At 38.4% G+C, this 14,098-nt stretch overlaps 2 protein-coding genes across 2 annotated transcripts; one reads left to right on the top strand and one right to left on the bottom strand.

Moving 5' to 3' along the window:
• Positions 1-858: 858 nt before the first annotated feature.
• On the top strand, positions 859-7,099 carry grtp1a (growth hormone regulated TBC protein 1a). The gene is made up of 8 exons (XM_088413691.1): positions 859-1,443; positions 3,391-3,542; positions 3,622-3,780; positions 4,873-4,997; positions 5,770-5,866; positions 5,940-6,112; positions 6,340-6,525; positions 6,603-7,099. The coding sequence occupies exons 1-8, from the start codon at positions 1,385-1,387 to the stop codon at positions 6,696-6,698; spliced, it is 1,047 nt and encodes a 348-aa protein (XP_088269817.1). The 5' UTR covers positions 859-1,384; the 3' UTR covers positions 6,699-7,099.
• Positions 7,100-7,244: 145 nt separating this feature from the next.
• Positions 7,245-13,465, bottom strand: lamp1a (lysosome associated membrane protein 1a). The gene is made up of 9 exons (XM_088413690.1): positions 13,078-13,465; positions 11,353-11,459; positions 11,059-11,278; positions 10,208-10,369; positions 9,913-10,124; positions 9,239-9,364; positions 9,104-9,170; positions 8,854-9,021; positions 7,245-8,203 (listed from the first exon to the last, which is right to left on the bottom strand). The coding sequence occupies exons 1-9, from the start codon at positions 13,133-13,135 to the stop codon at positions 8,064-8,066; spliced, it is 1,260 nt and encodes a 419-aa protein (XP_088269816.1). The 5' UTR covers positions 13,136-13,465; the 3' UTR covers positions 7,245-8,063.
• Positions 13,466-14,098: the final 633 nt, after the last annotated feature.

The following is a 14,098-nucleotide window of genomic DNA, read 5'->3' as shown; positions in this document are numbered from 1 at the left end:
TTCTTGTCATGTAAGGTGATTTGCTTTGATATTTCTGGTAAATTCTTTAAAATGGCTGCATCAACAACAACAAACAAAAAAAAAAAAAAACTCAAGACATTGAAAACGCTGCTACAATAAGTATTTTGAATACTAATAAAGTATACAAAACCAGAAATCCGAAATCCTGTTTTAGAAAACAAGAAATGAAAATTGAAAATGAATTTTCATGCATGCTGGGAATGGTAGCCTTTAAATATTAAATCTAACCAAAATGTAACACTTTTACTCAAATGGAATGGAGTACAGCACTGTATATTTTTTGTTTTTGTCGCCATCTAGCGGACAAATTCAGCTAATCGTAATCGCGACAATGCAGTACAGCTTTTAAATATTGTATTTAAAGATATAGATTTTAAAAATGCATATTAAATACAGACTAGTTAAAAGCTAGTTTTTAATGTTATGAAAAAAGGAAGCCGTTTGAATGTAGCTAGTATGATAAAATTTAAAGTTAAGACATATGAGAGACAGGCTGGCAAATGCCTGTGAAATTTATACAGAAATTTATAATAAAAATGAAAACGTTGAAAAAGAGGCAACAGACAAACTCAATTTTAAGCATCCAAAATGCGTCCTTGTCTCTGAGAGGATTGCAAACATTTGTGGGAAAAAATGGCTTAAAAAAACACTTGTCTAAGTCATTAACTTGGTTAAGTACATATTTTATCGGGTTAAAAGGAGCAATTCGTGCTGTGATATTCAATGAAATGAAACTAGAAGAATCTACTGAATCGTTACGACAATGTAGGCGAACTGGGAGGAGAAAATGCTGCACGTTACCTGATTCCCTTGAAGGCAGCATGAGAGCTGATTGACGTGAGAGTCCCGGGGCAAAGCGTCACGCGTCTGAAAGCTTCCCTCCATTCCACGGACTTGTGCAGGAGCTTGAAGGAAAAAATCTTCCGCGGTTGGAATCGCCGTGCGGCCGAACGCTCGTCTCTAAGTCCGGATTGCATTCGTTGTTCGTTGGAAGTTGCAATTCGCTGGTATAGCGAAGACGCTAGAAGCAGGTGCATATGAATGGCGCTGAAAGTCAAACTTAAACTTCTCTCCATATGGCAGACGCAATGGCGGATTGGGAATCGGATAGACTGAATCCTAGCGATGTATTCAATGCGAAGAAAGGGAATGAAGTAAACACTTTCCCCCCGAGCGTGTGCCGTTGTCAAGAATTGCGTGTGGCGTTCAGAGACCTCCCGTTCGACAACAACATCCGCGTTGTTTAAAACAAAACAAAATTACCTTTTAATCCAAGTTGAAAGTTCGATCAAACGCAGCCTGCGAATATTTCTGTGAGCAAAGAAAGCAAAAAAGGATCCCCGGAGGAAATTTAACAGAAGACATGGAGAAGAACATGATGACGATCTCCTCCACCGACACGGCCAAAGACAGAGTCAACAGGTAACGTGCAAATGTTAACATTTTAAATAACGTATTTTTAATTTGTCAATTCGACTAACATAGAAATTGTCATAAATTGTTTCTTTGCATAAAGTGCGGGATTATATAACCATTTTTTTAGTAGTAGGGGCACCTATTTTAATATTTTTTTTTATTTTTACACCCTCCATCCTCTTTTTTTCACTAGTCTTGTCATTTTTAATTTGCTGCAGGCCACTGAAATGGCCCCCGGGTCGTAGATTGGACTCCGCTGAGGGAGATGGATATAAATGAAATTTATATATGTTGAATGTATAGTTATTTAAAAAAAAAAAGATGTCATCTTTTTTTATAGAACATCTGTTTGAAAATCATAGAATTCTCCAACTTGTTTGTAAATGCAGCAAAACATAGCGCCCTTTCCATAAATTACTTTAATGTATTGTACATTTTGTCATGATTATAAGCATATATTACTCAAGCAAACGTTTAATATTCCCCAGCTAAAAGAAAAAACACTTTCTGTATTTGCAGTTGGATTAGCTTGAAATTTCAAGGCAAGAAACTTGATAAGCAAGTTTTGTGATGTACTGATGTACTTCATGATGATGAACTTCAAATGTGATTTTGCCTTATTATATCCACAATAACTTTTTTTTCCTCTCTCAAAAGCGAGTAACTCCTCAATCTATTATTTGCCATCCTCTTACTTGCTTCAGCCTTTGTTTTGGCAATAAGGATATTCTTATCCATAACAAAGTCGACTGCCTTGACTTTATTTACAAACGTAAGACATTTTAAATGTCATTTTGTCTTTACGAGCGAGTCAGGTGACGACTATTTAGATAGCCGTTCAAAACACGTGTGCAAATAAAATTGTTTTTAGTCGTCACGTTTGTTTAAAGAGTTAAGCTAAGAAAGCTTACCATGTGAGGTAATCATCTTAGAGGTGCAGCTTCAAGCCATCCGCTTTCTCTATAGCACCGGATTTTTAGCTAAGGAGACAGACCAAGCGTTACTTTGGCATGAAAAAGTATCTGAAACTTTTGGAGTTTCTCACATTTCTGCATAAAATCACCATAAAATGTCATCTCAATGGGGTTCGAGTCAGGACACCGCAATGCGTATCTTGTTCTTTTGAAACCATTATGAAGTTGATTCACTGCGGTTTTTAGATCATTGTCCTGTTGCAGCAGGTGTCCTCTTTTTAGCATAAACTGTTTAACAGACAGCCTCCAATTTTCCTGCAAAACGTTCGAATACACCTTTGAATTCATGTTTGCATAAAATATAATAAATTGTTGGGTTTGACCTGCTATTTCATTTGCCACCAGGGGGCACTTTCCACTAGTAAACACCAACTGGCATGTTACTGTTGTGTTGGTGCTGTATTCTACGATTCCAAACGAGTCAGTGTAATGTTGAAAATATGTTGGTACTGCTCTTAATTCTAAACGTGCAGGAAAGTTCAGTCTGTGTTGAAAGGCATGATGTTGCTCTATGCAGGCAATTTGAAAAACTAAAATAAAAATGTCTGATGTTACAACCTGCAGTTTATAGTCCAGTGCTGCCTATGGAGGACACTGTACATTTTCTGTTCAATTTTTACTGTTGCGGTGTTCTATTATATTCCCTTTTTCATTGTTTGCATGTTATTCTCATTAAAAATATGAAAACCTATGAATGTTTGGGCGGTTTGAGATGAAGCAGAATTTGTTTTTTTCATCTGTGTGATTTTGGAAGAGATGAGATCACATTTGTTGGTAAATGTGATGCAGAAATGTGACAACAAAAGGTTCAGAAACTTTTTATGCCCCCGTGAGCCAAGTGGGTACTTTTAATGATGCACTTCAATTGAATATTTTTGTAGAAAAGCACAGCGCATACTGTAACATTTACAAACAAATGTAAACAAGTTTTAGACCCTTCGCCAAGTGATATTCCTCCTCCTACCATGTTTTCACCCAGGGTGGATCCATACGGCTTTGAGCGCCCGGAAGACTTTGACTACGAGTCATATGAAGAGCTGATGTCCGAGTACCTTGTCGTGCTCACTCAAAGGTCCATCAAGTGGTCCAAACTACTGAAGAGCAAAGGCAAGGTGCGGAGGAATGTGAAACGTAAGTGCGAATCGTGCGAAGGTCACAACAAAACTGCTCTTTGCACATAATTAAAACTCCCATTTTACTTCCATTTCAGTGAAACGTTACATACGTAAGGGGATACCCAATGAGCACCGGGCTCTCATTTGGATGGCGGCCAGTGGAGCACAAGAGCAGTTGGAGAAAAACCCAGGATACTACCAGGCCCTGCTTGGAGCCCAGCATGACCCTAAACTGGTGGAGACCATCAGCACAGGTTTGCTTTGACCGCTTTTCGACCACGCTCAGACCTGACCCGATAACCAGGATGACGGGTCACCATGGCGTTTAGAAGTCATGATTTCATGAACCGCCAATACTGTTTAGAACCAGGAATGAGCACTTTTCTTTTTTCCGGTGCACCGGATTGTAAGGCGCACCCTCAATAAACGGCCTATTTCAAAATTGTTTTCATATATGAGGCGCATCGCATTATAAGACACATAGAATAGAAGCTACACTAGTGTCTGGGCTTGTGTTATGCATGCAATAGATGGAGATGCCCTAAATGTCAACAAAAGAAGTCAGTCAAACGTTTCAATCAGAAATGAAGAATTAAGTAATTAAGAAAATAAAGAATAAACGGAATAATTTACACAGTGATTAAATTATTTTTTCATCCCCCAAAAATGAAAACTCACGGTTTATGCGCTGTATGAGGGTTTGCAGAATTGACTCAACAGGCCACCCATTTTGAAGATAATAACATGGCAATCTTTTTTTTTTTTTTTGGCTTGAGGATATGACACATTAGTGTGTCTAAACCAAATAACAAGCTAAATTTGGATGTCGTCCACTTCTGGGAGTTTATTGAACAGAGCTTTACCAATGAAGTTATGAGGCTTAGCACCGCCCCTTTTTGGATCTTACAAAATGGCTCTCCAAACACAACTTTAAAATGCAAACCTATTTTCTCATTTTTGATCAGAAATACATATTTATGCTCCTGCTGGTCAAAAGAACTCGCTTTCTGTATAATTTTAAGGGATACAAGTGATAACTTTTGAAGTTATTTTGAAAATATATTCCATCATTATTTTTGACGAATTTTTTTCAGTCTAGTGTGCCTCATAGTGGACATAGGTGGAAGCGCGGTGCGGTAAGGTGATGCGGTATCATTAGTGCTCGCGGAGTTGACTCAACAAGCCGCCTGTGAAAATAATCACAAGGCATGAAGGATAAGGAGGTTAAGTTAAATATTGTGATATTTTTGTTCATGGTTATCAGTCATTTTGACACATGCCTATTCACGCAAACTATCACAGTAGAGGTCAGATTCACACTCTGAGTAATTTTTTTTTTTTTTTAGACTTGAACAGAACATTCCCTGACAATGTGCAGTTTCGAAAGACTTCTAACCCGTGTCTGCAGAAAGCGTTGTACAATGTGCTGCGGGCTTACGGCCATCACAATGCTGCTGTGGGTTATTGTCAGGTAATACACAAATTGACTTACAGTATTAATACCTTCACATGCATTTATTTTCTTGATTTTTGCTTGAACATGTTCCTTGCACTTTGTGTTCTCCAATGGAGGGGATGGCACAGCCTATCAGAGAAAATTTAAAGAAAAAAAACCTTAAACGTCACAACTTATACCACGGGTGGCAACCTTTCTTGTTCAAGGAGCCATTTTGATTGTTAAAAAATAGTTTTCACACTTCTGTTTTACTGTATTACTTTTTGAAATAGCATGTCAAAATGTATTTTTAGCATATGCTGTGAGGGCCAGAAAAATGTGGATGGTGGGTCGCAAATGGCCCCCGAGCCATAGTTTGAACACCTCCATTTTCGGTCCTTTAAAATGTAGAGGGAAGGGAAAAAAACATGGAATTTGAAGGCATTTCCAAACTTTTGACATTTTAGATATATCTAAAAACATTTTTTGCTACAAGACGCCCATCATTTTTATATTCACAACTGCATTTGGAAAACGAAGAATCTGTCATTTCAATTCAAACGAAGTCATCATTTTCCAAATTCACAGTACGATTATCCAGTACTGTATATCTGGCTGAATACTTTGCATCTTTGTGATTGAATTGTTCGTTTACTATTTGAAATGGAAATATCTTCCAGAACAGCAGAATAGGCTACTTTGCATTGTAAATTTATTCTTTCGTTCATCATCAAGCGTTCCAGGTTGGCTTTGTGTCTACGAGTCTCTTGTGCAAATCATAGAGAGTGTTTTTGTGATTTGGTCTCAGGGCATGAATTTTATCGCCGGCTATCTGCTGATCATAACAAAAGATGAAGAGAAGGCTTTCTGGCTGATGGACGCGCTTCTCGGCAGAATCTTACCAGGTTTGTGGTCGCCGCGGTTACCGAGTTGTCATGGCGTTCCTCCGATGGCTTTGTTAACGTGACTCGACGTCAGACTACTACAGTCCAGCCATGCTCGGCTTGAAGACCGACCAGGAGGTGCTGGGGGAGTTGGTGAGGGTCAAGTCCCCCAGAGTGTGGAAGACCATGATGGACCACAACGTCATGTGGACTCTTGTGGTGTCTCGATGGTTCATCTGTCTTTTCATAGACATCCTGCCAGTGGAGGTGAGTGCTCAACGTCAGGCTGGTGGAGGAAATCTAGTTTATTCTTGTGATATCACTTGTGCAGCTTTGTCCATGTTTTTATGGTTGCATCAAGGGCATTTCACATCAAAGAAAGCATTAAAAGACACCAGGGAGCTGAAATTTCACCCTAGCTAGTTCAATATGGAATGAAAGTCATAAATCACATTCAGTTTTCTTGTGTGAGATGACTCATTGGCTTCTTGCAGACAGTTCTACGAATTTGGGATTGCCTGTTCTACGAGGGCTCGAAAATCCTGTTCCGTGTGGCGCTGACTCTAATTCATCACTCCAGAGTTCTAATTGAACAAGCGCAATCCCTGCCAGACATATGCCAAATCTTCAAACAAATCACACGCGGGCCGTTTGTGGAGGAATGCCACCCTTTCATGCAGGTAAGAAAAAAAAAAAAAAAAAACGTCACAGAAATGATGTGCTTCTCTATTGTTTGCTTTTTCCCGTCCAATCCTAGAAAATCTTCACAGAACCCGGAAGTCTATCCATCGCAACGTTGACAAAGCTCAGAGCAGCGTGTCGAGCACAAATCATTTCTGAGCAGACAAAATGAATATTGTTTGCTCATACACGATGAAAATTTCAACTGGAAGAAGGACCAAACTGCTTTTGACCTTGACCTCCATGTGTTGATCTCGTCTTAAACATCATTTCAGTTTGATGTAAAAAATGATTTGATATTTATAGCTGTTTGAACGTAACACTCTTTGGATTACACTTTAATGTGGTGTTTGTTAGATCAGGAATGATTTCACACTGTATCCAAAATTCAGGTTTTATGTATTCAATATTTTTTTTTTATGCGGTGGATGAAATATTAACTGTCACTGTATGACGATGAATGTAAATTTAAAGATGTCTTAACCTTGAGGATTGTACATTTCACTTTTGACCTCCTTTAACCTGACCAAAATAACACTCCTGCTGTGATTCCACAACTGCTGTGCTCAATTTGTTTTGTGTGCTCTTAAGCCAGATATATTCCTCAAAAAAAAAAAAAAAAACCATCTCGGGCAATCTGATATTATGTGCAACACCATTGAATTAGTCACATAAACCCAGTTTTAACAGAAACAATGCCCAATATACGAACACCAAAGACCACCCAAAATGTTTATTATCTTACAGTAGGAAGCACAATGTCAAAATGACTTCAAAGCATTTTCTATAAAAATAAAGCTCAAGACTAGTTTCTATGAACACGTTTGTAGACGTTGAGGATATCAGCAATACCGGGTAGTTTAAGATTGTTGGACCAGCACACACACACACACGCACACACACACGGATTCAAAAATAATTACTACAAGGTAATGTAGGATGTCACGCTTCACTGCAAAACTTGGTGTGAGGGGAAACATGTTTGCTAACTTAAATTATTACCTGTTAATTGGAGATTCGCAACCAATCAGCTCATTGATGATAATTGAATTCACACATTCATAGCTGTCTGATTTTCTTAGTGAAAAATGAATCCTTCAGTTTATTATGTTGCCCACTCGGTCTGAACTAGCGGCAGAGGACATGATTCATAAATAATTTACCTGGATGAAAACAAGCGCACTTCACATAAATAGAATAATTTCCATAAAGATAATAAAAACATCCCAAAAATGTCATGGTCAACATGCTGCCTCAATTTGGATGCACGCTTTGTTGCAATTTCCCAGAAAAAAAAGCAATATCCAAATATTATGAAACAACATGCAGGCATAGTAACACTTGTTTCAATGGCTAATAATGCTTGTGCCTGCATTTTTGCCGTTTGACTGTCCTGTTCCCCGCAGATGAATGGGAGGAATGGGGAAAATGAGGCCTCATGAATCACCGGTATTTTATTTTATTGTTAATTCCTCAAAATGAAAAATGAAGAATCATGAGGCTTCATTTTCTTTTTACCGGATGAGGTTTGTTGTGTTCAGATGGTCTGATATCCAGCGTGGCTCCTCTTACGGCCTATTAGGTAAGCAATGAGGACAATCAGAACCAGTCCGGCAAGTGCTGCTCCTACGATGATGGGGATCAGCATCTCGTCTTGATCCATCTGACACTCCTCCGCTGGGGATGGAAACATTTCAGGACAATTTGCTTAGAGGAGCTTAACAAATCTCTTTCAATCGCCAATTCAGGGCATTAAAAAAAAAAAAAAAAAACAATCACGCTGGCATTTTATTGTACTGTTGCCAGCGTTCAGCTCAGCCTCTAGCGAAAATTAGCTGCTAGCTAGCAGCGCTTGAGTGCTATATATCGCCTGCCAAGAGAAGTCCAGTCCAATTACCTTTCAAAGACGGTTTAGGGGAAAAAAAAAAAAGTCTCATTCCATCTCTATTTGCTCATATTACATATTTTAAAACTGTCAAGATAGTCCCGTTTCATTTATCGAGTAATACCGAGCTCCGCTTGCAGTCGTATATTGTAGTCAAATAGATCAGCCTGTCAAATGTGGCTAAAAATGGCTGGCACTAAAAAAGTTTGTTATAGACAAAATACGAACTGCTAAAAATGGCTAAATAAATGCCACAATGAAGTATCGAATTTGAACACGTCACTTTTGCAAAATCTCGATTTAAGCTCATTTTCAATTCTGCGGTTTTAAAAACGGCTCAGTCATTGGATTGATTCGTTCTATTGCCCGACCCAACTGGATGTACATTTGATGTTCATTTAGCAGCGTGAAATGACTGAGGTGCTTAGGTGGGGATTAGTACCTGCGGCAAATTGGTTGGTGGTGACTCCGAAGGGTTGAAGCTGCAGCCTGAAGGTGTTGAGAGAGAAGCTCGGCACCACGGCAAGAGTTTGCTCTGCGTTACACATGTAGGAGCGTCCCAGTGTTGTCCGCAGGTAGTCCAGACTGCTATTACCGGCTGAAAAGGGAGCTGGACAGACAAAATTGAGTCCATTTTAAAATCCAATTGAGTCTATCCGATCAAAACGACATTTAATATGAGACTTTTCTACCTGTCATATCAGAGCGATTGGCCAACATGTTGATCCCGCTAAGGTGGTACTTATTGGTGGTGGAATTCTGCAGAGACAGTCTGAATTATTAAAGGGGCCCCTCAGACAAACGGAGAGGAGTTAGACAGCAATTACCAGAGTGAAGATGAGTTGGAGCGCGGTAGTGTTGCCTTCGGTCAAAAATAAGGAGGCTGTGCTGGATTCGCATGATCCAGAAGAATTCGTCAAATTAGGAGTGAGATTAAACAATTCTTGGACGGTCTGAAAAATAGAGAGCAAGACAAATGTGATGTTTCAGTAATCTCTCAATTATTTTTGCAAAGCCCCCCAAGGAAAAAGAAAGCAGTTTGTGCCCCTCTCCCCCAACTTGCCACGGTGAATAGAAATAAAATCATTATCTATGCAAGTTGTATATAGTTAAAAATGTGAACTTTTTCACATTAAAAAATGAAAAAAAGCAATCAAATCCATTTTCAACAAATGTTAAGGAGAGTTTACATAAAAAAAAATGAAAGAATTTATAAACATTTTAACCTAAATATAACGGTATAAAACAATGTTCCAATATTTTTTTAAATCTGGTAATAATCTAAAACGTGATTTAGAAAAAACAATGTTGGCAGCAATTTAAAAGTTTATAGACAATGAGAGCTACTCTGCACCACCTGGTGCCATGGATGAGCAATTACACGACACAAATAAAACCAAAAGCCTATTTTCCAGGGTCACCACTCTCCCCATTATTTAAGAAGATCTCCATTAAATGGAGAAGGCTGGAATACGACAGTGTAGACCTGGCTTGACAGTACCTTATTCTGAGATTGAGAGACATAGGAGAAATTGAGCTGTAGTCCCATTTGAGCCAAGAGACAAACTGTGCCGTTGCTGTTGCTAATGGAGTAATTTCCCCGTTCGGGGGTTCCGGGCGGTGTGGGTTCCGGAGCCGGCGTTATTGGACTTTGGGCAGTGGTGGTAGGAGCGGGACTGGTCGTGAGAGCCTGATCCGCTGCACATACGGTTTCTGTGGAATCAAAGCAAAAGGGGCATTTAGACGTGACGAGGCAAGCACAGCTCCAAAATGGACGTGAACCTGAAAAGTCTTACCGGCAGAGCTCAGGTCATTTCCTGGCATGTATGCTTCGAGTCTCATCTCAGAGAAGCTGACCGTTTGCCCCCCAACTTCAACAGAGACGGAGCTCACGCAATGGTAGGTGGTGTTGATTGCCGCCCAGATACCGACCGAAGATGATTCAACAGTTACTACAGCTGAAGGATTAAAAAAAGACATTTAATAATAATAAAGTTTTGTGTCCGAATAACCAAACCCGATTTGGAGGATCTGCAGATACCTCAAAACCATGGCAATTGTATTAAGAACAGAAAAAAGTATCCAAAAAAGGCTTTCTAAATTAATCATATTTTGTTTATTGTCTCCAAAAAATATTCAGTTGCTTTTACATTGCTGATAAAATCGTGGTGTAAACAAAGTAGCTAAAAACATTTAAACATTCTCCCAATGGCTGTGTTTACTTGCGCTGTTTCTGTTGGCATAAACTACGCATGAATCTACTTTTTATTTCGGCGATATCTTCTTTTGTCAATATCAAGTACTTTTCTAGCCCTTAAAAAAACAAAAAACAAAAACTAAAATAAGATTTTAAATGATATGTTTTGGAGCCGTGATTTCAATACCGCGATAGCGCACTATTTTTTTTTTTTTATAATATTATTTTATATTATTATTATTAATTATTATTATTATTTTTTTTTTTTTTTATCAAGGTTATCATACAGTCAGAATTTGATATTGTCTAATGCCTCATAAACATACATAAATATAATGTAAGAAGGAACTGTATACTACTCATCTTAAGATAAAGTCGCACACAAACGTCTATCAAATCATAACCAACTATCTGTTTTTGCCGAGACTTTGTGAAAGTGTGACTTCTTACCAGAGCTGTTGGCCTCAGGGAAGATGGAGGAGTCGCTGAGGTTGTACTGCAGCACCAAGGTAGCCACGCTGTAGAGACTTCCGTTGGTTGAGAAGTTCAGCCCCAGTGTGTGTCCCGATCCAAACGTCGCCACCAGCCAAGGCACGCCGCCGGGCGAGCCACACGAGCTGCTCGCTGCGTCGACCGTGGTCGTGTCGGGCAACGCCACTTGCACGCTCCTCTGAGGAAAAACAAGTGGATGATTCGGAATCCTGATGGACGTTAACTGCTTGTTTCACTGGAACGCGTCCGTACCACGCTGCCGCTTGTGTTGTACGTGATGGAGAATAATGCAGAAAGTTCAGCCTTGATGCACGTGGAGTTCCTCTCTGTCACTTCAAGGGTAACAGCCTGAAGGAAACCTGGAATATAGAAGTACAATACCATAAGATGCTTTAAAATGGAAAACTATCTCGTTATAGCTTTGGGTTCTCCACAACTAACTAGCAATTATCCAACCAGTTATTTCTCAAGAACAGCAATAGTTACTCCGGGTCAATACGACCCAGAGGTGTGTCTCTTTAACCAAAGGTGTCAAAAACTCAAGTTTTGTTTTTTTATTGTTAACTCACTCATAAAGTGACAAAGGAATCTGCGTTACGTTTATTTTGCTGGAATAGTAATGACATCCCGAGTCAATTGATATGTACTTATCCAAATGTTTCAGAAATCTTTTTTGGGGGTGTAACCCTGCTAACCACAACAAATCTTGTGATTCCTCATAAACAGCAATAATATTCCTGGGTCATTTTGACCCGGGTTTTGTTTTTTTTCTCAAAAACGCAGCAAAACTTTTAAATAGAAAACATTTCAGACTATAAGCTTCAGCAGCAAAACTTTAGCAAAAACAAACAAACAAACAAAAAAAACAGCCATTTTTTTTAGCACAGATAAGCTCCACCGGACTATAAGATGCAGATTGTAACATCCGATATTTACGCAGAATTATGGTGAATGCAAGTTTTTCTTAACTTTTTGTTAACTGCCTGTTTACAGTAGCATCCTCCAGCAGTGTTTAGCACCAACATCATTTCAACATAAGACCCACAGAATACTGTAGCAGTTCAAACTCAAAATCCAAACTTCAATAAATTTACACGTGACATAAACTTTATTACACGGTCTTATTCAAGTTATACAATATATTTATATTTTTAATACTAGATTATTTAAATCTCTTTTTGAGCACATCCACAGATTCACATCTTTTCGGTTCTATTTCATAGTTGTTATATAAAATGACGCTTTCACTTGAAAAGATGCACGTTTGCTTTTCCGGTGGATCGCCCCCTGGTGGTTAGTATAAAAACTGATGATGAGGTGTACTGAACTATAAACTACAGGGCTCAAATCATGAGAAAAAAAATTGTGCTTTGTAATCAGAAATTGCCTTTTTTGTTCAAAATGCTTTGTAACAAAAACACATTCACAATAATAATTTATAACTGGCATTTTTAATGGATATCATTCCAAATGTACTTTAACTTTCAAATGCGTCAGTTTGACTCACAACATAACAGGAGGATTACAAAATAAGATGTTCATGACTAATATTCAACTGATTGAAATATCAGCAGCAGAAGCAGCTCATAGTTTTCTGTGCAATACAAAGCAGCACACAGAAGTCACATGAAGCTCTCAGATGACAATAAATGTGCTGCTGTTGCACAACATTACAGAAACGGATTATTAACATTACAAAACAATTAGTCTCTAAACTTCTCATGTATTGTGACCCACCTTTGACAGTGTTTGATTTCTAGTTGGTTTGAGTCGAGGATTTAATTAGCTATTTTTATGATGAATAACCGAATATCGACGATATGAAAAGTAGGTCGATATTTAGCAGATGCTAACTAATTGCGACCAACTTGTGACATGATGGGATCAATTAGATTTGATATCAAAATGGTGTAGCAATCTTTGCTAGCTGATATCGGTCATCCCAGCGGTTGTTCGCGTAGGCTGCGAAATACTCACCCAACATGGCAAAGCAGGTGAGGAGTAAAAACGAGCCCCGAGCCGTGGATGGCTTCATCTTTTCCGTCGTGTCACCGCAGAGGCTAATAGTGAACACTTGTAGCTTTGGCGTTGTTGTTTTTTGTTTTTTTTTCTGTTGTCACCGACGCAGGTGGGACCTCCGCACGACAAAGTGCACTATAGTAGGCAGACAGTCAAATTCAGCGAAGCGGCCTCTTTATCTTCTTCTTTTTATTAATTGAATATTAAAAATGTAAAAATAAAATGTATTTAATGCCGTGCGTTTCAGTATGTGTAGCTCAGAGACTGCTTTGCCTAGAATCGAAAGCTAGGAAACGTCACGTGAACTGTAGCGTCTGCAGCTAGCTTGTCACGTGAGCGCGCTCCCGAGAGCCGTCCACGCGATAATCGACCCCGCCCATCCCGATAAATGACGACACTCGGAAATAAGGTAGACAGCGTTCCCTCGTTTATTGCGGTGGTTACGTTCTCCGAAACGACGAGTAATTGAAATCCGTTAAGTAGAGATTTTTTCGGTATATTTAAAAAAAATAAAAAATACAAAAATCAATACTTTTTGTCTGATCCGACTTAAAAAGTTTAAAAAAAAAATCAGGAAAAATATCAAGGTGAACCTGCAATTTACCCTACCATAAATGAAAATCCATACATTTTTTAAATAAGTAAAAATCATGTTTGACCTGGTCTCACTTTAAAAGAAGAAAAATGCTATAAAAATACCTAGGTACACCTCTTGTAAAAAAGTTGTGGTTGTAACTGAAATCAAGCAAAGTAGAGATTGAGTTTATTATTTTTTTTTAGCTTAATTCTTTTGTTAAAAGAATAAATTCATTAACTATATATATATATATATATATATATATATATATATATATATATATATATATATATATATATGCAATTAGCAAAACCAAAATATTACTGCAATAACTTCATATTAAGCAGAATTTGACACATTTCCGATTTCTTCAACCATGCATGAGGTTCTTGAATACAGTAA

Source organism: Hippichthys cyanospilos, chromosome 4, assembly GCF_059441005.1.
Source record: "Hippichthys cyanospilos isolate Australia breed blue-spotted pipefish chromosome 4, RoL_Hcya_1.0, whole genome shotgun sequence".
NCBI lineage: Eukaryota > Metazoa > Chordata > Actinopteri > Syngnathiformes > Syngnathidae > Hippichthys > Hippichthys cyanospilos.
Note: the sequence above shows the minus strand (reverse complement) of the source record. Positions and strands in the feature narration are given on the sequence as shown.